General features: G+C 43.8%; 1 protein-coding gene across 1 annotated transcript; it reads left to right on the forward strand.

Annotated features, from left to right (window-relative positions):
• The first annotated feature begins 211 nt into the window (after positions 1-211).
• On the forward strand, positions 212-22284 carry MRPS18A (mitochondrial ribosomal protein S18A). Its single transcript, XM_039569279.1, has 6 exons — positions 212-329; positions 507-538; positions 3926-4030; positions 11915-12038; positions 12788-12854; positions 21478-22284. The coding sequence occupies exons 1-6, from the start codon at positions 230-232 to the stop codon at positions 21620-21622; spliced, it is 573 nt and encodes a 190-aa protein (XP_039425213.1). The 5' UTR covers positions 212-229; the 3' UTR covers positions 21623-22284.
• Positions 22285-23179: the final 895 nt, after the last annotated feature.

Raw genomic sequence — 23179 nt, forward strand, 5'->3', positions numbered from 1 at the left:
AACCCAAGAAAGCCCGAACTCGGTACCAACCACAATAAACTTTAAAGAAACAAACGAAAACAATGAGGAGGACCACCCCGCGGAGAAGCAGCTGGGCAGGAAAACAAACACCTCCCCTGGGGGTTCTGCCCTCGGGCGCCGGGGCGGGGAGGACGCGCCCCGAAATGGCGGCGGCAGCACCGCCCCCCGCCGGCGGAAGCGGCGTGACGGCAGCGCCGGCCCCGGCAAGATGGCGGCGCCCAGCCTGCTGCGCGGGGGGCTGCGGCGGATCCTCTCCGGGCTCCTGGGGAGCGGCTGGGCCGCGCCGCCGGCCCGAGCCCTCCGCGAGGGTGAGTTCGGAGGGGGCTCCGCACGGCCCCGCGCCCCGTTGCCTCGCCGCCTCGCCGCTGTCTCGGAGAGATGGTCGCGGTCACTGTAATTCGCCCTCTTCTCCCGCCCCCCAAATGCTGCTTCTTTCAGGCTACATGAGTCTCATTCCGGCTTCCCGTCTCTTTTTTCTTTTGCAGTCGTGGAGGTGACTCAAGGCAATACGACCACAGTAAGTCCCTGCACCCCTTTTCCTTGGTAGCTGCCTTTGACATTGCTTCTCCTTCCTTCAGCCGTTTGTGTGTCCGTGCCCTACTCCACAACAAGTAAAGGAAAAACAGGGACATTTTTGTGCTTGAAAGATCTCTCAGGCTGTGAAGGCAGAGCCAAGGCAGGAGTTTGTTGCGAGTGCAGGTAAGTAATGGAGGGTTTGGCTGCTGAAAGACAGGATGATCACCCTGTGCCGCCAGTCAGAGCCACTCATGAGCACCAAACCCCTCGCCGCACCCCGGGTAAAGTCGGAATCCTTGCCCAGAGGCATTCAGCATCCAACACATTGGAGGCCTTTCTTCAGACGGGTTCGTTTCCTAAACTGGTGACATTTGGCTTCGTCTTGAGTGTGGACAGGCACGAGGGAGGTTTGCCGTGGCTTTGTGACTTCATCCTGCACTGGCAGTGCGATGTGGCATTGCAGGACATGTCCCTGCCGGCTACATGCCACACACATCGCTTGCATTTGATCTGAGTTGTGTTTGTTAACCACAGCGTGTGCCATACTGACTTCAGGTGATACAAAGCTTGCATCTTATAACACACGTGGTAAAAAAAAAAAAAAAAAAAAAATTAAGTGGAAGGGGTGTTTTCAAAGGAAGATCTTAAATACTAAGGGAAAACAGCTCCTGAAAATAAAAGGGAAGTTCTAAAGTAACTGATAAAGAAAAGCATCTTCTCAGCTACAGTTTAAGACAGGAAGGAAAAGATTAAAGCAGTAAAATTAGAATTTTGCCTAGTTGGCACCATCTAATCTGATGTACTTTTATCAAGAGAATTGTCATTTTTTTAGAAGAAGCACTGAAATTGCTGAAGGCAAAAGGAGATTGCATTATTCTGCTCACATTGCACCTGGCAGTAGCTATATATGCCTTGGCTGGAGAGCGGTAACACAGATATTTTGAAATACATAAATAAGATGAGGAGAGTGGAAGAGGAATTTTGGAGTAGATAGAAGGCAGTACACTTAAATGTTAATCTATATATACATAAATAATAAGAAGGGGGTGGGCTTTTTTTTGCTTGCTAATGAAACAGAAAAAACCTGCTTGTTCATGCCTTCAAAAGTCTAATTGTTTTTGTCAGAAATACATTTTGTTGAAAGTTTTATTGTATTTGTGTTAGTGGACATTGTCATATCTGAAACCTGCGTGGAGCAGATTACTTACTCTATTTTATATATCTAAAATATATGGCAGCTAGCAAGATGTCATAAGACTGTCAACAAAAAATAAGTTTAATCTGTGACAGTAGGTATGATGGAAAGTATCTATTTCTTGCCTTCAAGTGCCAAACTACTAATCTGTGCCCAGAAACCTGAAGAGAAGAGCTTGCAAGTGTGACCTGAAGTTCTTTTAACCAAAACAAGAGGGGAGCGTACACACCAACAAAACACACTCAGTGGATTGCTGTATTTTGCACTCAGTCGGTTTCAAACGGGATGTAAATTATAATCTCAGAAGTCCAAACCATTAACTGAGGCATGAAGTGAAAAAAGTAAGCATTACATTAGCAGAGCCCTTTATGAAAATAACTCTTCCTGGAGATCTGGATATATTTGCTGTGTAATATCCTAGTGTCTGGAATCCGTCAGTGCCTCTAGATGAGGAAAATGTTGTCAAAAATGGTGTAAATTGACCACAGGGTTGATATGTTTCTCAGAGTATGCATTGGTTGCTCCATTTATCCTGCCAATTCTACATCAGTCTTCCCTGAATCCATGTTTCTCTGCTCATCTTTCTATGTCCTCATTTTTAATCAGTATTGAAGAAAGCGTTTGATGTGAACCAGATGAATAAATCCCAGAGAAATACAGATTTCATCAGCATACTGAGAATGTACTGCCCTTACACTCCCTCGTAGTTGTTCAAGAGAAAAATAGCAGCTGAGTGGATTAACAGTATAGAAGTCCTCAGCAGTTGGGGAATAATTGCCAAAACCTGTACACTGAAATTTATCTCAAGAAAAATTGATGCTGACATAGCATTCTGAATCTTTATTCATTTCCAAGATGGAATTACAGTCATAGTACAGTCTGAAGACAGACTGGCAAGAATCCAGACTAGATACACTGGCTTCCTTCAAAATAACTTTACTGATTAATAGAAAATTAGATACTGGCCTACATTTTATATTCATAGTTAAGTATTTGTTTTCGTAAAACTAGCCATTGTACTTGTGGGGAGAGGAATCTTACTTAAAAATTGACAATTCTGTCTGTTTGAGGTACCAAGATGCTTAAACTGCAAGTAACTTATCTGTTTCCATTTTATCATCAGAAAGGCAGAAATCTGGGGTATGAAATAGTTCTGAGAGTTCAGCTCACATTCATCATGGGATGCCAGCTTCCCTTGCACACTTACAGAAAAGGTCATGCTTTGCTTTTCCCAGATTTTCAGGCACAGAGCCTGATGGTTTCTTAAAAGTAACCTTGCATTCCACTCAGGGTTTCTTTTCAAACTCTCTGGTGCTTGCGCTCTTTGAGGCTGACAGTTTACATTCAGAATCTGGTTGTAGTCCTAATTTGACCAGAGGAAACTCCAAAATATCTTGGAGAAAAAATGGCTTAGTTTTAGTATCTCTTCTGTTCATTTGGGTGCAATTTGAGATAGCTCTTACTTCTGTTAGTAAGTCCCCAAAAAAACCAGACAAGTGCACATGTAGATGGGCTTTGTATTTCTAACACATCTACATTTAGGAAACAAATTTGTTGAGTTCTTCCTTTATACACCTCCTACATCTCTTTGCATGTTTCTTGTGAGAAAACTTGAGTATTAGATGCCACCACTTTATAGTGATGTAGAAAAGATCATTTTTATAATCTCATAAAAGAATTGTTCAGAGAATTAAACTGGATAAAATACTGGTATTGTAAAAGAAATTTAGAAGCCCCACAGACATTTCCTTATGATCCTTAAATTTTAAATTTTGCTCAGAGTTTTCCCTGCTGGTGATTTATAATCCAGCAAGCCCCTGCATGTTTTCAACTGTAACATGCATCTGCTATTCTGTGACATTCTCATATTCCCAGAAAAAAGTTACATTAAGGCTTTTGGCTAAAGGGCCTCTAGAGTTTCAAGGCATGATGGTTCAAAAGAGTACTGCAATGAATGGAATTCAGGCAAATATGAGAATTTGTCCTTCTCCCCGTAGTCTGTGGCATAGACATACCAAAGGGCTTGTTATATCTATATAAAAGTGAATTGAATGATGCAGATACTGTTCCACTTACATCCCCACAGAACTCGTCAACATAGTGTGGACTTGATGAAAAGTATTCCTTGAGTCACAGGTGCAGGTAGAGCTGTAAGCCATGCCTGATCATTGCATCCTTTGAATTGTTTCCTAGATTGAAGGGAGAATTATAGAGGATGCTGAAGCACCACCTCCTCCAAACCCCTCTGGCCAGTGTCCCATCTGTCGCTGGAACCTGAAGCATAAGTACGATTATGTGGTAAGTTTAATGAAGGAGTTCCCCTGTCCTCATTGCTAGACAAGTATTGCTCTCAGATCTAGGTACCCCACAACCTGTCCCTCTTGTCTCTTGCTGGGTGTAGTAAAGGTACTTAACTCCAGCTCTGCTTCTCTTGGGTGCAGCAAGAGCCTCCTACACAGTAATTGTTTGCCGTGGCTGATGGTGTTCCTGGGAAAAAGGATGAGCTTGTATCAAGTAGGAGATTTGGAATTACTCACATGGCCATCTGATCTGAAAAGGCCATATATCTCTTCTGTGCCCAGCTGCCTTTCACCATTGCACTTCCCAGAGAATCAAACTGGAATGCAGCATTTAGTCAGTGCATACAGGCCTAGCTCCAGAGAGGCCAGAAGACTTGACTAGGTCAATTACGTGACTTCGAGCACTATGATTTTTCATTGGTCATTGTCAACTAAGATAATAACTGTTTCATATAGCTTTTAAAACTCTTGAAGAGTATGAAGAAGAGCATACATTTTTACTTACCTTGCAATGGAAAAAAACAGGTTTTATTCAAGCATTTTGCAGGAAATGCTAATGAGAAGTTTATTACCTAATGAGGGGATAACTAACACTAAACCTAGAATATGGGAAGGAAATCCTGTAGTGCTTTAAAACAAAAGCACAACAGTCACGAACACTTTAGAATAAGAAGTGTGATATAGCAGATGCAGAATGTAAATTTACAAGAGGTCATTCAAACACAGAGTTTACAAAAGGACTAAGTGCCCCCCCCTTGCAAGCTCAAAACCCAGCACTGGAATTGGAAAAGAAGAAAACCAGACAGGAACATGCTGTTACTAAGATAAGGCAACAGAAAACTCAGAATAAGCTAATGTCAATAGGATTAGAGGGGGAGATACAAATACATTGGAGAAAAAGAAACGTTTGTGAGAAAGTCCATTAATGAGAGGAGAAGGGGACTGAAAGCCACATTGATTGCAAAATGACTGAGCTGCTTACGTGTAGTCCTAGTGCACACACACAAAGGAAAAATTATGTTTTAATATCTGTGTAGTGATGGCAATTTTGCAAACGTAGAACAACAAGGAAAAGCAGGTACAGAAATAACTTAAGCATTGAATTAAGTACAGACCAGCAAGCCTGGATTGCATGTTGCCTCAAAGTCTTGAACGAATTAGCTAACAAATATATTACTTCACTCACAGGATTTTTTTAAAGCATGAAAAAAAAATCCTAGGGAATCCCCAAATAGTTTGAAAACAGCAAGGGAAATATTAAGTAGATGAGAGAGGAAGGAGAATGATGCTGATGATTACCAATTGGTAAATAAAATGTTGGAAATTCCAAGTAAAAGGGTGTCAGCTAGGAGTAAAAGCAAATAATCTATTGGATAGGACTAATTAAGACTCATGAAGAATACGAGTACGGCACTAGTACCAGACAAAATACTTGCAATTACTCCACACAGGTGAAACCACAGATGTGAGGTGTAAATGAAATATGTTTAGTGCCTTTCAGAGCCTGTGTTGCAGACATTGAGGCATTTAGAATCTACTGTTGTCAGTGATTCTTACTCAGGCTAGGTGCAGTATTAAACAGTGAAGTAAGTTGGGAGCAGGGGAGTATTTAGTGTTTTCTGGCTTGGTTTCTCAACAGCGTGGGAAATCTGGAAATACAATGAATTTGCAGATTATAATAAATTAGGTGAAATGACAAATTCCATTAAGGTTTGTCAAGTACTACAAAACTGGATCATGTCTGTTTTGTGTTGCCCATGTTTGAACACAGGGATTCCTGGCAATTCTTCTCCATGGTTGCTGAATTCTGTTGTGATCAAAACCAACAAGTTACTTACTCTGAATAATACTTTTTTAAAGTTCATATCTTTTTATGTGACTTTTAAATGCAAGAAGTAAACAGCATCATTAAACTGGGTAATTCTAGAGTTTTACATAACGCATTCCATGAGTCACACATTTACAACCCTAGAGAAACTATAAACTGATGTTCAGGGATGAAATGAGCTATGGCAGTGGATTACCTCTTGGGAATTAATACATAGACTTACATAGACTGAGTTTCTACTGCTGTGTGTGGTAGAAGACTCCACTGAGTATCTGGAGAAATAATAAGGCCATCAAGAACCAAGGAAGTTTTAGACAATGTGATTCTGTAGAGTCCGAGTTCTAGGATTAGAAATTGGTCACAACAGACCCTGTGAAACATGAGTTTTATGTGTGTTTGTAGAGTGAACTAAGTTACGAGTTTTCTTCCACACTTCATTTTCATTCTTAGATCCGGATTTCTACTGTGCAATAAGGAGGCAAGAAAAAACTAAATGTGAAGAGAGATTCTGCAGCCAGTCTTGAGAATCGTTGCTAAGACCACTTCTAAGAAACTCTGGTGCTGAGAGACAATCTAGGAATGTATTCATCTCAGCTGTCACATGCATTTTGAATGCATGTGCATCTATTGTATATATATCCAGTACTCCTTCTGGACAAAAAGCTAAAGAGAGGAGTGTGAACTGGTATTTTGGAATTGTAGGTTTCTTACCTCGCATTTAGAAGCATCCCTCTGTGGGGCTGATGAGAACTAGGAGAAATTTGAGTTCTGGAGTAGACCACTTCTCTGCTTGTGTAAGTCTCTTATGTTTTTGAATGCGTTGTACCAGTCACAGATTTTCAGGATTTTAAGGTGAATAAAAATCTCCCTTTTCTGCACTAAAGCACTCTCTCTATTCTATTCTTTGCTGCAACCATGATGAGCAGCAGAATCTTGAGATGCTTAAGTACTAAAGTGCAGGCATTTAACTCCATGAGCAATTAAACAGTGGGACAATTTTCTCACTGGTGGTTAATTGTCCTAAATGTCTGTAAATTGATAGCAGCTATTTTTGTTAAAGATATAGCCCAGTTCATACAGCATAACCTATAAGCTGTGCTTGGTAAGAGATTGGAATAGATGGTGGTTCCTTTGAGGATTGATGAGATCAGTAGGTTGCACAGAAGGGAAAGTGTGAGTTTTTTTGCTTGGGGCGCTTGTAATTGGACTGAATGAGGCACTATGAAAAGGGAAGTGTTGAATTAGCCCCTGAGGGAATTGAGTAATATGACCTCACAGGACTTTCCTTTTGTCATGTGCAACTAGCACAGTCTAAAGTAGTGGCATAATGAGTTACTCTGGCTGTCAGAGAACTGGGGGACCAGTGTCTCCAAAGTCATTAATCAACTGAACAGGCATTGTGAGCACTAGCAGGTCATGATTCCAACCTGCCTCAGCTGTGGTATAGAGGGCTGCAGTTGTCTTTGCCAGTTCAATTCTGATCCTCTCCTGTGGCTCAGGATAACAGAGCTTAAGAAATAAATTCCCACAGTTTGTGGTCTGCGTGTATGTGTCTCGTGAAACTGAGATCTCAGTTGCTTTTTTTTTCATATCCATTGGAGACAGAAAAATTATTTTGGTCATTGTAAAGATGCAACTGGATTGAAACCTGCAATTCTGTTACAAAATGCGTGGAGAATGGTGTACAGCTCCCAGGAGTACGGGAGAAAGGAAGAACTAGACTCTTGTATAACTGGAAATAATGACTGGCAGGCTTGTCTGATACAGCCCAGTAGTTTTGTAATTTGGCTGCACGGATAGAGCTGTTCCTGTGGTAAATCGAAGTTTTAATGAATCACGTGTCAGTCAAGGAGCCTGCTTTTCAAAGTGTCTGCAGACATTAAAATGCAGGTGCCTCTGCATTTTGGTTACCATCTATTCACAAGAATGTGTGGTATATAGTGCTCCGTTCAGCAAGTTTGTCCAGCCCTTTTACAAGTGAAGGCTATACTTGTTTTTCGTTTCCCCCCTCATCCACTTCAAACATCCTTAGTTTGAGTAGGCAGTAAATATGTCATCTTGCTTTGGCAACAATTAGGGGAAACCGAACTGCAAGCTTTGCCTATTAGCCCTAGATCAATTCAGTCCAAGTTGTTTTCATCAAATGCTGCAGATTACAGGGGTGGGAGTCTGAGTCCAGCCTCATGGGAGCTGTCCAGTGATTAAAGCAAATCCGTGGTTACAGGCTTGGCTGTCCACTAGCACAAAATGTGAATTTCATGGAACATGACGGCACCATGAGCACTTGCCAGACATATTTTTTAATTTGACCGCTCCACGTACTTGTTCACTTCCCTCCACAGCTGCCCCATAAAGTTGGCTGTACCTGTCTGCCTTCTCCCAGTGGTAAGATACATCTGTGTGAGTACTCTGGGAGAGGCACCTGGCCTGTTAACTGTGGGGAATCTTCAGAAATTGACAAACCTTTGGTCAAGTGTGCAGCATTTTAAGCCAAGCAGTGTGAGTGTAATTTGGAGCTGTAGCAGCTGGAACATGACTGATGATTTCAGTCAAGAAATGAATGCCACACCAGGGTGTTGGTCAGTTGGTGACACTGTTGGTCAGAGATAATAACAGAGAACAGATTTTCTTGATTTTTTTTTTTTTTCCTACAGGGAGAAAAAAAATATTATCTCCATTTGCTTCCCACTACCCCCCTTTATATGGAAACACTTGATAACAAGCGTGTGACTTCATGAGGTGTGGTGGTAATACAAGCAATCACTTGGACCACACACACACCCTTAACAGGAGTGTGTGGCCTACTTAGGCTTTCATGGCTGCAAAGACTGAAACTGCTTCAAATTTGCCATCAGCTCTGTTTTTCCTCTCCTCCACAGAGTAATACAGCAGGCTACTAGCAAAGTCTTGAAAGTTTTTCTCTTTCTAGGCACTTGGAGCTGAGCAGCCCTTTTTCACTTAGGGAAGTGGTATGTGCTAAATGGCAAATTGAGCTGTTGGTGATTTGAAGATCCAGACAGCTAAAGAAGAGGAAAAAGGGGGATGGAGTCTTGTGCTGGTTTCCTGAATCCAATCCAGTGTATTTCAGGAATGGTCAGAAGTCAGTGCCTTTGGTGTTCGGCTGGCCTCCATCCACTTTCTACCAGTGCAGCTGGCACCATCTGGTCCCTTGGTTACTGTTCTCCTTGGCAGGGCCATGTTTTAGCTGGGCTGAGGGACACTTTGCTTCCCTTTTAACCATCAATGGCCTCCCAGGAGCTTGCTGCTAGTTGCTCAGCTGGGCTTTTCTTGTTCTTTGGATACAGCATCGCACTGTAGGGTGCCTGATAAATCATTTGTGTCAGTGATTCATTAAAGTCAGTGTCTAAATGTCAGTGGGCCTACATGATGTGCCATCTAAAAATCAGTCTGAATGTGTTCACTGTAGACAAGTGGATGTAGAAAGCAAGCCAAATATGGGAAGAAGGAAACAGTGTCTCATGATGATATTAGTGAGGGTGGTATTGATTGGGGGTGGGAGTGGGGGGTGGGAAGGACAAAAACAAACCACAAAACCCCAAACAAAGACCCTCAAACTCTCAAGTGTTTTGTCTGTAACACTTGGAACTAACACTTTGTCCCAGGTGACTGGAATCCTTTTCTAAAAAGGATAGAAAGGAAAACCCTGAGAACTACTGACCTATCAGCCTTACCTCTGTGGCTAGGAAGATCACGGAACATCTTCCTATAAGCTGTGCATGTATGTACATGGATGACAGACAGATGATTCGAGACAACCAACAAGGCTTCACCAAGGGCAAGTCCTGCCTGACCAACCTGGTGGCCTTCTGTGATGGAGTGACTCCATCAGTGGACAAGGGGAGGGCTTCAGATGTCATTTATCTGGATTTCTTTAAAGCCTTTGACATGGTCTCCACAATATCTTTCTCTCTAAATTGGAGAGAGATAGCACTCTCTCAATGGCTGCTAACCTATGACAGACTTAGATGGATAAGGAGTTGGTTGGATAGTCACATCCAGAGGATAGTGGTCAACTGCTCAGTCTGATAGACATCCATGACAAGTGGGGTACCTCAGGGGTCCTTACGGGGAGCCATTCTATTTAGTACCTTCATTAATGACATCAAGTTTGCAGATGACACAGCTGAGGGGTGGGATGCCATCCATAGGAACCTGAACAAGTTCAAGAAGTGGGCCTGTGGGAATTTCGTGCAATTTAACAAGACCATGTGCAAAGTGCTGCACCTGGTTCAGCACAACCCCCGATAGAAAGATAGGCTGGGGATGAACAGATCAAGAGCAGCCCTGGAAAGAAGGACTTGGGGGTGCTGGTGGATGAGAGGCTGGACATGAGCCAGCAATGTGCCCTCACAGCCCAGAGACCCAATTGTATCCTGAGCTGCATCAAACAGAGGGTGGCCAGCAGGGCAAGGGAGGGGATGAACTCAATGATCTTTAAGGTCCCTTCCAACCCAAACTATTCTACAATTCTATGACAGCATCTGTCAGAATCCATCATTACCAGAAGGGCATCCTAAATTCCAGCAGCCCCCTTGACAAGTGAGCTGGTCTTGTGCAGTGGGGGTGGGTGAATAATTCCTAGTTAGATAGCTTTCTGAATACTCATTTTATATTCACTTGTGATTATTTGCTTCTGCAATGGCAGTAAATGAAGGTGGGAATGTTCCAGGGAGCTCTCTGTAAAAGAGCAAAGATTGGGGGTAGGAGCAGGTCTGTGAATCTGTGAACAGGCAGTCAGGGTCACCCAACATGAAAAGCAACAAGTGCTCTTTGTTCTTGCCTGTTGCCCTGGCCGAGGGGTGTGAAGTTCTGCCATGCCTCATTTGAACTCGCTCTGTCCGGGCACTCACTGGCAGGCCCTGCGTGGTCCTGCTGCCTCAACTAGGAACATACTTACAAGAGCCATGGAGAAGTAGACTCTCAGCCAGCAACAAGTCTGTCAACAGAAGGGATAAAAACAAGCACAAAGTTTCCAGAGGCCCTTTGAGCCAACTTATGCTGATGTCAGGATGTCAAGGATGCCTGCCTATATTGGCCTAAGGCGTATCTTTGCACTGGTGCTGTGTGTGGAAATAGAGAGCATGGATCTGAATCCTGGGCTGTTGTACTGTGTACAGTTAATGGGACACTCATGCAACAGCTGTTGCTGCTGTGTTTAAAAATTTGTCATTCCAGCCCTGTGATACTATCTTATCCTAGAGATCCCTTTACTTTTGTTATTATTAGGAGGGCTGGTTTACATTTCTAGAGCTTTTAATTGTAAAGGTCAACAGCAGTGTAGTCTAAATGGTTCTTGAATCACAGATGAACCCTCAGCATGCTTCAAGTGCTCCTTGCATCCACCATGACTGTCACAGCCCCACCTAATGCACACACAGTTGAAGGACTGAGTGCAGCAATTTATCCTATTAGTCCTTACTCATCAGCACAGGCTCTTTTCTTACATAAAGCTTCCTCATGCAAGATCTTGGACCATTTCCCTGCACTCCACCTCTCCAGAGAGACATGAGGGAAGCTCCACCATGGGAAACCGGATAAAAGTTGGAGGAGTAGATAGCAGAGAACAGTCCTGCTGTGAGGGAACAAGGAGGGGGTCAGAGGTGATCTAACATATCTGTGAACTTTAGGACAGCAGCTGTGATGGCATTTCAAGTTGTATAAACAATATCCATCTGTAGGTCTTGTGTAACTCTCCCTGAGTACCTAGGACGCATTATCTTAGCAAGAATCTTGGAGCAAGTAGTGAAAGAGTGAAGGAGCAGGGACTGCAGCTGACATCATATGTTTACACTAGTGAAGTCAGGGAAAGACTCAAACCATCTGAGTGACCTTACTGAGCTAAACTGGCAGGCAGTGACAGCAAGCAAAAGCCACTTGTTGTCAAGCTGCAGACAAAATGCGTAGGAAGGAATCATTGTTTTGTTTTACATTGTTTGGAGTTCTGTACACAATGCAAGGCTCAGCACAACACCTGCAGTCACAGCAGTTAAGGTAGGTGGGACACTGAGGGTTTTGCCCTTCTCTCTTCCTCAGGATGTCTTGCTGCTGAGTCAGTTTATCCGTTCAGATGGAGGGATGCTGCCACGAAGGATCACAGGCCTCTGCTTGGAGGAGCACAAGAAGGTTGCTGCCTGTGTGCAGATGGCTCACCGTGCAGGTACATAGCTCTGCCAGAGACAACCCCTGACTGTGGGTTACCTATTGAACCCCTTGAGGGGGGTCTCCTGCCCAGTTGGTATAGCTTAGTGACATGTCATTGTCCACTCACCCAGCAAACTTGTTACGGTCCAAGTGCTGGGACAGGGTGAAGGAACAGAGACTACTTGTTCTGCTTTGTCTGTGTCCTGACTCCTGCCTTGACAGCAGACATTTATCCTTGCAGATAAGACTAGCATTGCAGAAAGATCTGGGAAGTGGTTCAGTCTCCAGTAACTAATGATTAAACACCTGCTTCTGAAATTACTTGATTTAACTAAGCTTGACCTACCCCATTAGTAACATGCAATCCTACCATCTGCCGTGTGACGACTTTTTTACTTTTTCCTGGGAGTGGGACCCAGGTTGACGCAGTCAAGAGTATTGTGCTGATCTTTATGCCTGGTACCTGAGTTGTATCCAAGTTAAATGGACTGAGAATTGTAATAGTCAGATTTTCCATCCTGGAGATGGAATCTGATTGGACACCAGTGCCCAGTATCCTCTGAAAAAGCCTCTGTGATGAGCCCAAGTGACAGTGTCTTTGGTGTATATTTCCTCCCTGTACCCAGTACAACTTCCCAGCTTCTCTGGCTGGGGTGCAGGTTCAGTAGTGACCTGGGTTGCCTGGTTTATGAGGTGTAATGTGACTTCTGAATGCAACAGAAGCAGAGACACTGCAAGATATTCTCAAATCTTTTTCTGTTTCAGGTTTGTTGCCAAACCACAGGCCTCCACTTCCTGAAGGGCATATTCCCAAGAAACCCAAGCTGAACAGGTGAATAGTTTTGTGTTTCCACATTTCTCTTTTTGAGGAATAAATTGGAAGGGGAAAAGCAGTTCCTTACAACTGGGTGAGAAATGCCTCAGGCAGCAGGGTTCATAAAGAGTACTCAGCATTTTGGAGAAGATCTGTCACGATATTCTCTTGGCAGTCTTTTAAGGACAAGTCATATCTCATATAAACAGTTTATTAACACAAGATTAAAATGCCACACATGTTAGAGTCTGCCTACCCTTCCTTAGCTGTGCTCACCTCCTCAACACTAACAATCAGTAAGGCACTCACAGGAGGATGCCACAGATGGAGTCACAGCACCACAGAATAGCTGAGGTTGGAAGAGGCCTCTGAAGATTGTCTAGTTCAAGCTCCCCACTTAAGCAGAGTCACCTAGAGCAGCTTACTCAGAACTATGTCCAACCAGGTTTTCAGTATATCCAAGGATAGACCTTCCTCCGTTCCTCCTGAGAGCAGCTTATTCCAGAGAACCAGCCTCATACAAGACCGTGTTCTTACATTCGGACAGAATTTCTTTTTTCAATTTGTGCCCATTGCTTCTTGTCCTGTCAGTGAGCACCAGTGACTGGGGTGAGCCCACCCCCGTCTTCTTTTCACCCTCCCTTCAGGTACCTAGGAACATTGGTAAGACCCCACTGAACCTTCTTTTCTCCAGACTGAGTAGTCCCTTCCCTCTTAGCCTTTTTAGCCCCCAACAGCAGGAGGGTGCTCAGGCGGTGGTACCAGCAGTCTGTGGGACTCTGAGCAGCCAGCAGGGGCCCATCACAGGCCTGTTACCCTCTGCCCCATCCCCGTTTCCTCCAGTCAGTGCTTCGCCCTCCACCTGTCCTTCCTATGCAAGAGTCTCTTTCCCCTCCCCAGCCTGAATGGCCCCTGGCCTTTGGTGGGCAAAGAGAAAGCCTGCAGCCTCTTCCTGCTCTGTGCTGGGCACTTGGAGGTGCTAATCCCCTGTTTATAAGCTTACACTCTGTTTCCATGGGGATGTCAGAGCGGTGTATGAACCTCGCATTAGCAAACCATGAGGTTACCAGAGGCCATGGGGCTGTCGCTGGGAGAGCTTAGACTGCAGGGCGGAGGATGACTGGAGACTCCTGCATTTCAGGTCTGACTACAGTGGAGATTTGAGAGAGGCTTTTGGAAATGCTGGCTGGTAGCATAATGGGTATCAGTGAGGATCAAATTAGAGGATTCTATGTTTGATGCAGCCCTGTAGCCGTCAGATAACTCCAACTGTGATAACTTCTTCCTTGTGTCTCACTGGTCCTGGGGATTCCTTAGTATCTGTACCTTATCTGGCAGCTGTGGGGTGGAGCACATTATCTTGTTAGCATTCACATTGCAACCCTGCATAGCAGGTTGAGACTGGAAATGGTAAACGCAGTATCTTGCAGGAATCACACCAGGACTCCAGATCTGATGCCCTGACTCTGACAAATTGTTCTATAGACTTTTAGTGAGAACAAAGAATGAATACCTCCGGATACATTCTACATGCAAGTAGGCGTGCTACACCTCGAACTTAATTAAATTGGTGATTATTGCAGTGTTAGCCCCTCCCTACACCACCCTTATTTTTCTCTTCCCAGAGAGGGAATGTAGCAGGGACGATGGAAGCAATTTAGAAAAAGAGAGCTAGAGTTTGCTGAGCATATGGAGCAGCACTGAAGTAGGCAGACGTTGGGGTCTGGGTGGAGGCAAGAGAATAGGATAAAGAAATGGGATTGAAAGTTTTGGTGGTGGGGGTGACACTAAACAAATGAGTCCCAAGAGCTAGAATAAAGTGCAGAAGTACTTCAGGAGTGCTCTCCTGGTCCCTCATAATATTGTCTTCTCAGCCTGCTGGAAGGGGAAAGCTCTGTGTGTTGGAGCCTTGCAAAATCTTGGCCATTCTGTAAGAGTTTTGACTGTGCGAGTCCCCACCTGTACTTCCCTGGCTCTCTGGAGCAGTAGCTGGCACAGCATAAGGCAGGAGTTACAAATTGCTTCCTTCCTCTAGCCTGAAGTGCACCCACATGCTGAATGACTTACTTTGGGAATGAAGCCAGAGCTCTTATCAGAAGTTTCCCACATGAATGACTTGTCCAAGCTTACCTTGTCTTTGCCTCTGTACTTGCTTCCAAAGCTTCCTGTAAGTCTGTAGTAACTTGGGAAGCACTCAACCTGTGGTGCTGCCAAATGCAAGCGAGCTGACAGAGGAGAAAAGGGGCAGAAGTGGGCTTGGACTTCAGAGTGGAACAAGCTGCCTTGTTCAATGCCATCAGAACATGTCTGGGTCATCCTCTAAACGTGTAATATCAGGGCTACTCACCTGACTTAGCTTGTTCCTTCCTTGTGTTTATGTCTCCTGGATTTTTAAGTGCTAGTTCAAGAAGGGATCAACAGGATCTAAAGAGGGCCTATTATAGCAGGCAGTAAATGACACAGTTAAGTGACATATTTTCCAAATCTTCAAGCTTCATCTCTTTTTGAGATCACTGTATTGGCTATTCTACTCTTCTTTACCACTCTGCTTAGATGAGAGGTAGCAGTGCCTTTCTTCACTGCTGCTATAGCCCTGGGAATGTCAACAGGGAGAAACTGAGATGCCTCACAATATGCTTGGGCCCCTTGTTAAAGCTTTTCCAAGACAGAAACACAGGTAATGTAAGCAATCTGTAGTCTGTCTCTTTACTCTGAATGGAGAAAGTTTTCACTTTTGTAAAGGAAGGGCTTCTGAGAAGTCGCTGTCTGCTCCAGATATTACCTCACACACTTCTGTGGGAATTCCTAGCATCTGGGAACTGCCTGCCGTCTTACGCTGAGCTGAAGAATGTTTTGCTCATAGTAGAGTGCTTGACATAAGACTACAGCATCAGCTGCTAGAATGACAGGACCATGATGAAAGCCTAAGGTAGCCTTAGGGACTGATTCCACTCATACCACCTGAAGACTGAAGGAGATTTATCATGGTAAGTGTAATGTGAAGTGGGAGTCAGAGCCCAGTGCCGCTGCCATGATACAGACCTGAGCATTGACTTACTGCATGTAGACTGAGAGCAGCAACCCCTGCCTAGCTGAAGGCTGGCAGATTACTTCACTTGGATGAGCAATCCTTTTCATTTTTTTCCTGTCTGGCAAAGTTCTGGTTGGTGCTCCCTTCTTCCAAGGCTGTGTCAGTGTATTTGAGAGCAGCTTCATTTGTTGCTGAAAGAGGGACAAATGAGCCTGATGAAAAACTGATGTGTCCCTTAGTATGCAGGCCAGCAACAAGGGAGGAACTCTATGGCTCCTGGGCAAAGGTGCTAAGGAAGTGTACAAAGGACTGAGGGGCTGCATTAATGTATACTTTTGAAAGCACCAAAAAAAGCTGCTCCTCAGCTATTTCTTTACTGCAGTTGTGGCTGTCTTGGCCAGAATGTTTGGCCCATGTCACTGTCACCCTGATTAAAGTGAGCCTGCTTCAAATCCAAAGAGTCTGGCATGCACTGGCTAGCACCTAGCTGGGATTAAAAGGTATCATGCCACCATATGGAACTATCAGCAAACTGTCTTGTTTTAACAAGGGTCAGGGGTGCTAACATGCCATTGATTTAGTGTTGTGAAGTGTGGGTTTATCATCCAGAACCCTTTTGCCTCTCAAGAAGGTGATCTTCTGGTGCTTATTCAATGATGTTTTCCAAAAAGCAGAATTCCTGCTCTGTTTTCTGAACTGGTTTTACTATCTCAATTGTTTGAACTTTGGATGTTCCCTTCTGCGTGCCCCAGATTTCTCTGCAAAGAGGGATAAGGATTTCCCTGCTTTGCACTGGGTCATTCGGTAGCTGGTGTTCCTCTACCCACTTCATCTCCTTATCCTGTTTCCACTACTGGAATTGAAGAAGAGCAGAATGCTTTGAGAACATTTGACCTGCACATCTTGCCTTGTACTTGGTTATAGAACTGTCTAGTGTAGTATGGAACATTCATTCATGATGCAATGTAACACAGAGGAGGAGATTGGGAACTGCAGAAGAAGGCATAACATGGAAGTGAAATGCTAAGCTTTGTGGTGCTGAGGGTGGTAGGAGAATAAGAATACCTTGTGGTCAGAATTCAACTGGGGAACATTCCACATCTCCCTCTTCTACCCCCTGCAGTTGGGACACTGTCCAGGTGACACTTGCCATGATATTTCTCATTTCTTGGGCTTTAGTTCTTTGCCTTTTTGCTTTCTGCCTGATTTGTTTTTGACCGCAATAGCTCATGAGTATTACCACTTAACCTGCTTAACTGCTTTACTAGCTTCTTTTGAAGAAATGGCCATTAGAGTAACCCACATCATCCATGAACTCTTGAGTCTCCTGTCCTCACCTTCTCTTACGTATCATTTGTCTGCAGAAGTTGGACATTGAAAACAAATTAAGTTTACTCTGTCAATGCGGAATTACTCCCTACAGTTCATTTTCCTCATGTTTGGCCCAGTCTGGGGCTTTCACTCTTTCCAGGGGATCATTCCACAAGCAAATTTGTCTTGCAGCCAAGGATTGTTCCCTCATCCTCAGCCTGTATTCTCCCTTTAAAAACTTCCTGCTGTTATTTCTGCATTTGTTTGTGCTCCAGCCTGGCATGTTCCAGTTAAGTGCTGCAGCAACAAAGTATTTTCGCTAGCCCATGAGGCTGAGGAAGTTCTAAGCAATTTCACCAGCATTGTGTAGGGTGACAGACTGTTCCCATACTCCAGAGTCATGTGTGTGCAGGCCACCACACACCAGAACCATTTGGGATACAGTCAAGCTCAGCTGTAGGTCAAACTTCTTCCTTTCAGTAATGGAAACCTGAATAGCTGAGCAGTTTTCTTTTCAGCATGGAGGTTTTTGCATGGAAAATGTGGACTAACAGTCTATCCAGAACAGTCCCTGAATTCAAGCCAGCATTTAGATGCTCTCTTAATGTGAATACAGCACTCATGTTCTTCTGGCAGGTCAAAGTATTGGTTAAAACACAACACTGTGAAGTTGTTCCCTTTCCAGAAGGACTAGGGGATATCACAGGTTCCCTCACTCTGGGGTCTGTCAGCAAGAGGTGCTGTAAGATTATGGAGTACTTGATTTTGAGCACTCAGCTGCCACTCCATTTTCATCTTCCAATGGGAAGAGCATAACTTGGCACAGATAGTATCCAAGTCAATCCTTCCTCCATCACCTGAACCAGAGGAGTTGCTCTGTGTTAAGCAAGAGGCAGGCTCCCTACAAATTCCTGATGAATTACAAAGTTCTCAGGCTCTGCGGACACCTCTCGTCCCTAGGAGCAGAATCTGGTTTCCCTACTATCAGCATTTCACTCCAGCAGCATGTGGTTCCTCTCATCTGCATGGAAACTGTTGTGCATAGCATGTGTATTCAAAAGCAAAGAGCCAGAGCGGCTGCAGGTGAGCAAAGCCAAGAGGTGTCATGGGAAGGGATGTGGCAGGGAGGAGGCAGTCTTGCCAGCACTTTGATCGAGTGCTTCCTGCAGTCTCCAGCCCTCTGCCTTCTGCTCTTAATCCAAACAAAAGCCATATTGAAAAAATTCAGTGAGGGTTCAGAAGTTCAGACTTGAACTGTACCAACATGGCCTTTGCTTGAGCTGTGTACAGGACTGTGGTTTTCACATTTCCCTTACCCTGCACATGGAAACCGTGGTGCCTACGCTAGGTCTAAAGTGGCAGCCTCCTAGTGGGAAGGCCTGCCCACTGAATAGAATCCATGAAAACAGACTTCAACATGCTACAGAGATTTTAAGCTCTTACAATGAGTGCAGGTGAACTAACCATAGTTGTTTCCATCCTGCTTATATCTTGCCTTTTCCCATCAGGGAAATCCCACCAGGGTTCCTATCACACTTTATCCAAACTATTCATTTGTGCACTTGGAGTCTAGGAATTCTTGTTCTTGCTCAGGTCCCTACCATACTCAAGGGGGCAAGCAGAGCCCCAAGGTGAGTCACAGTTCCCAAGACTGGCAGTTCTCTCCCCCTTTGCCTAGAATGGGAGCTCTGCACACTGAGGTGACAGGTTGGGAGACTGCGGACCAGCCGCATTTGGCATCCACCTGAAGGGTCTGTCTTGACAACCTTCAGCTACTTGAGTAAATTCAGTCTGCCAGTGTGTGTGATTATAAAAGCTCTCCAATACAAACCTTGTTGGATACAATGAAAAGTTGGGAGACTTGGCTAGAAAAGGGTGTACAGTATCTTACATGAGTGGCAGAGTTTGCAGAAAAGTCCTGTGTGCTGGACTTTGAAGCTGTCCTATGTGAGTTTTGTGGATTGTTTTTACTCACAGATAAAACCCCCAATCTGTGAATCAGTAGGAAATGGAGTTAGTCAAAGAGGAGAAGGAACTTTGTAGACTGACTGCTCCCAGGCATCAGGCTTTTGCACTGCTGAATCAAGGTTAAAAAAAAAAAAAAAAAAAAAGGCAGCAAACAAAATAGGACAAGTTTGAGTTTGGGACAAAGCAAGTATTAAAAGCCCAAAAAGCAAATGTGCTCCAGGAAGGGAAAGCGTCCAAATGTCTGTTTCAGCTAACAATGAAAAGCCCCAGCCTGCAGTCCCCAAAGGAAGCCAAAAGCCTGGACCAGAGGGCTGGATTAGACCTGCTCAAAAGAGAAATAACAAAAGCTTTAAAATCAGGCCATTACTAAATCCTCCTTCCTATGCAGAATTGGGGTGTGCACTTCCAGCCCCCACACAGAAACAGAGGGATTTCTTAAAAAGCCACTGTCTGTCTAAACCTGCATACAGCATTGATGTGTATCTCACATTCACACATTCACTTCTCTCCCAGTGAGATCATTTATTATCACAGGAGCACTTTCCCGTAATCGTGTGGACACGTGACCAGAATTGCACTTGGCACACTGATGCATTAAAACAATTTGGGATTTTTTTTTCCTCCTTTGCTCTAAGTGTAGTCTTGCAATACCAAAATTTGTGCCATGGCACTCCCCTTGCAGCAAAGGGAGTATGAAATGGAGGACCTAGCCCATGTGCCCATCTAATACGCCTACAGCTTCTCCCAAAGGAGCTGCCTTGCCATGGTCCTTTGCCAGATTCCAAACTGGGGACCTGCGTTTGGTCTCTCTGAACTCCCCTTGCATGTGAAATTGGAGACAGGAAAGTCTCTCCTACTTCCTGTCCTGATGCTGTTATGTAAGGGATTCCACTAATGCACAGGCATAGCATTACAGGTCAGAAGGGATGAGTTTAATGCATGTATAGGAGAGCAAGTGCCTGGATCTTGTTCTGTGTCATCACCCAGACCTTTCCTGCTGTTGCATCTTGGTCTTTTAACTGTCATAAACTTACTCCTCAAAGCAAAAGCAAATCACTTTGAAAGTGGCTTGATTTCAGAGGCGGAAAGCTCCACATGTGATTCATTTTTCAGTTTCTGTTGTTGCGGAGTACTGAGGAAGAAAAGTGCTAAATGGGCTGCTGTTATGCAGTCTGTAGCTGCCTGGCATAGCAAGCTTTCTTTGTAGTTCTCAGGAATGTGCCAAATGCCTTCAGACAAATGTATTACATGGTCTCTATCCAAAGTTCTTAATATCTCAAATTTGCACGATGCAAATAAAAGGTAACAAAGCTTATTGTGGGGAGGATGACTGATTGAGGTTACATTAACACCATGGGATTACTCAACAGAGGCATGCAAACACTGCTGGACAAAGTTTATCAGTCTGTTCCAAATTCTCATTTGTTGGAGCATTGTTTGTGCAGATTATGCTAAAGTTTTAGTTTGGATCTTTATTGTCTGAAAAGACTCCTCTTTCTCTAAGGACCTCTATTCCCCTCTTTATTGGTAGCAAAAGATTTAAAGCCTAACAAAACTGCAGGCCACCCAGCCACAGGGTAAGATTTCCAGTAACTGATTCTGGATCTGAAATCCCCTGCCTGTTTGCAAAGCCAAGTCTAAAACTTCAGATGGTCAAAAGCAGAGGATATTTGCCAGGCACTGCTCTTCACAGAGATTTGTAGTTGTGATGATAATTCCATTTTAATACCTCTTACACTGTAGGTGCTGACTTCCTGCACTAGCAAGCTGCAGTAGTATTGTACAGAGAAGACTAGAGCAAATTTGGACATATAAAAATACTAGACTAGGCTAGAAACCCATTCCATGCAGAAGTAATAACTGATTATCCCCCCAAAGTAAATTAATTCATTTTCAGAAGCTTTCTCGCAGAATTTAGCCTTTGTAATTAGTTTACCTTATTGAGACCAGCTGTTGAAATAACACTTCCCCTGGAGGCTGGATGCATTCAGTCTTGGATTTAGTTCCAATTAAGGGATTTGGCACTCCAGTTTAGCTGCAGGTGAACAACTTGCCAACAGCCTGGATACTGTACCTGACTTGTTTTGTGAAACTGGAAGTCAAGCAGGTGCCAGTGGGTTCAGTAGAGAGATGAGCTTAGAAATTCCAAAACAAACAAAAACTCCTTTCCAGTGGTCCCTTCTGAATTGAGGGAGCTTGGGCTCATGGTTATTCCTTTTATAAAAAGGCATGTTAGGGAGGCAAAGGCTGTAGTGCCTTGCTTCTGCTTCAGTTGGAACATTTTCTCAGTGATCAGTCTCAGAATGAAATGTGTTTGTGTTCTTTTGACAGGTACCTGACCCGCTGGCCCATCAGATCTGCAAAGCCCATTTGGAAGAGGGGCCCTAAGTGGTGCAAAAAGCCCTTTCCAGTCGGACACCCTTTGCTGAAGGATAATGTCAAATATACACAAAAGCCTCTCTGTTTAAATCACTAGTGGCCAGAAGTGGCATAGTCAGTAAGCACACGTTTTCCACTGTTCTGCTGGGGTTTTTTCCAAGTTTGTCAATATCTCCAATTTTCTTATTCCAGAATTGTCCTTAGTACTCTACGTTGTGTCCAGCTGTGATCTCTTCCTCTAGGAGAATACAAGAGCTATCAAAACAAAGTTCAGTGTGCAGGATGATTTGAGGAAAGCAAGGGGCAAAGACTTCTACCTCAAAGCCAGAAAGGATCTGAAGGCTTTTGTTTCTTTATGTTCCACAAATGGGTTTGGGAAAGGATGTTTCCTTCTTTTCCCAGCAGTGAGTGGTGTTTCCCCATTCACATGTGTTTCAAGTCAGATTTGTCTCGTTTGGGCTTTTGTACCTGTGACACGGATGGAAGAAAAATTTCTCTGCAGCACTGTATTTTCTTTGCAGCAACAGAAATTGTTAATGACTACTGAACTTAATTTTTTTATTATTATCATTTGTACTAGCCATAATTTGCATCAGAACACCTGTGGCAGTGGCAAACAGGTGTGTGTCTTACACGTCCCCTTAAGAATTCCTGGCTCGTGCTTCACTCCTGAATCTGGTAAATACACAGTGGTGACATCCTTGATGACCTGGCCTGTTTTTTTTTCCCCTGGCAAATAAATTTTCCATAAATCTTCCATGTCAGTGATATGGTTGCTTCCTGGGATAATTTGGAGCTGGTTATCCATCCTGTAACTAAAAGGTGGCACCATTTCTCTCCCTGTGTAGTACACATACGGATCTTCCACCAACTGACCGCTGCTAATTCCGGGCCTGGTTTGAAAGGCTCATTAAATTTATCATGGTCATTATTGTTTTGGCTCCATTTCTTTGGTATTTGTCTGGGGGCTACAAATTGATACGGAATTTTTATGTCCTACTGTGACACTTAACCTTGGATTGCTTTTATCAGAATAGTCTGCTAATACCTAACAGCATGGACAGGAACAAAAGGTAAGGATAAATCTGTATTATCCAGGAAATCAAATTAGATTCAAATGGTTCTTTTTAGCCTTATTTTGTGAAATGAAAGCCCTAGATTCAGCCCCTTGAGCTGGCCAAGACCTTTTGCTTTGGGAGACAGAGCCAAGACTTCATTAACCATACTGAGATAAAATCTCTGGCTGACTGTCTCTGTTTTATAAAGCTTTGAAAGCTACAGCCCTTCAGAAAGGAAAATGTTTTTCTTTATTCTCATACATACAGAAGTTACTATGTCTTCTATCCCAGGTAGCTCTGCTCAGTGAGCTTTGCTAAGGGAAAAGTCACTGGATTAAACCATTGCCTTGACATGGACCTAAATAAGCACATTTTTCAAGACCGGGTGATGCCCACAGCTATTTTTTTCCTACAGTTGAGTGACATGAGCTGGAAAGACCCCTCTAATTTTGGACATCTAACATCTCTTCAATACTCTCTTCAATATGCCTTTCTAGAGTTCAGGGTTTAGTACAGATCTCTTACAGTATATATCAGCTTTCCACTCTGACTCCGACTCTGCTTTTGTCATTCATGGGTGACAGCAGGTATTCATT

Source organism: Corvus cornix, chromosome 3, assembly GCF_000738735.6.
Source record: "Corvus cornix cornix isolate S_Up_H32 chromosome 3, ASM73873v5, whole genome shotgun sequence".
Lineage (NCBI taxonomy): Eukaryota > Metazoa > Chordata > Aves > Passeriformes > Corvidae > Corvus > Corvus cornix.

Coding starts and splice junctions, on each gene's coding strand:
- MRPS18A (XM_039569279.1), top strand. CDS start 230: ATGGCGGCGCCCAGCCTGCTGCGCGGGGGGCTGCGGCGGATCCTCTCC. Junction 539..3,925: donor CTCAAGGCAATACGACCACA/GTAAGTCCCTGC, acceptor ATTGTTTCCTAG/ATTGAAGGGAGAATTATAGA. Junction 4,031..11,914: donor AGCATAAGTACGATTATGTG/GTAAGTTTAATG, acceptor TCTCTTCCTCAG/GATGTCTTGCTGCTGAGTCA.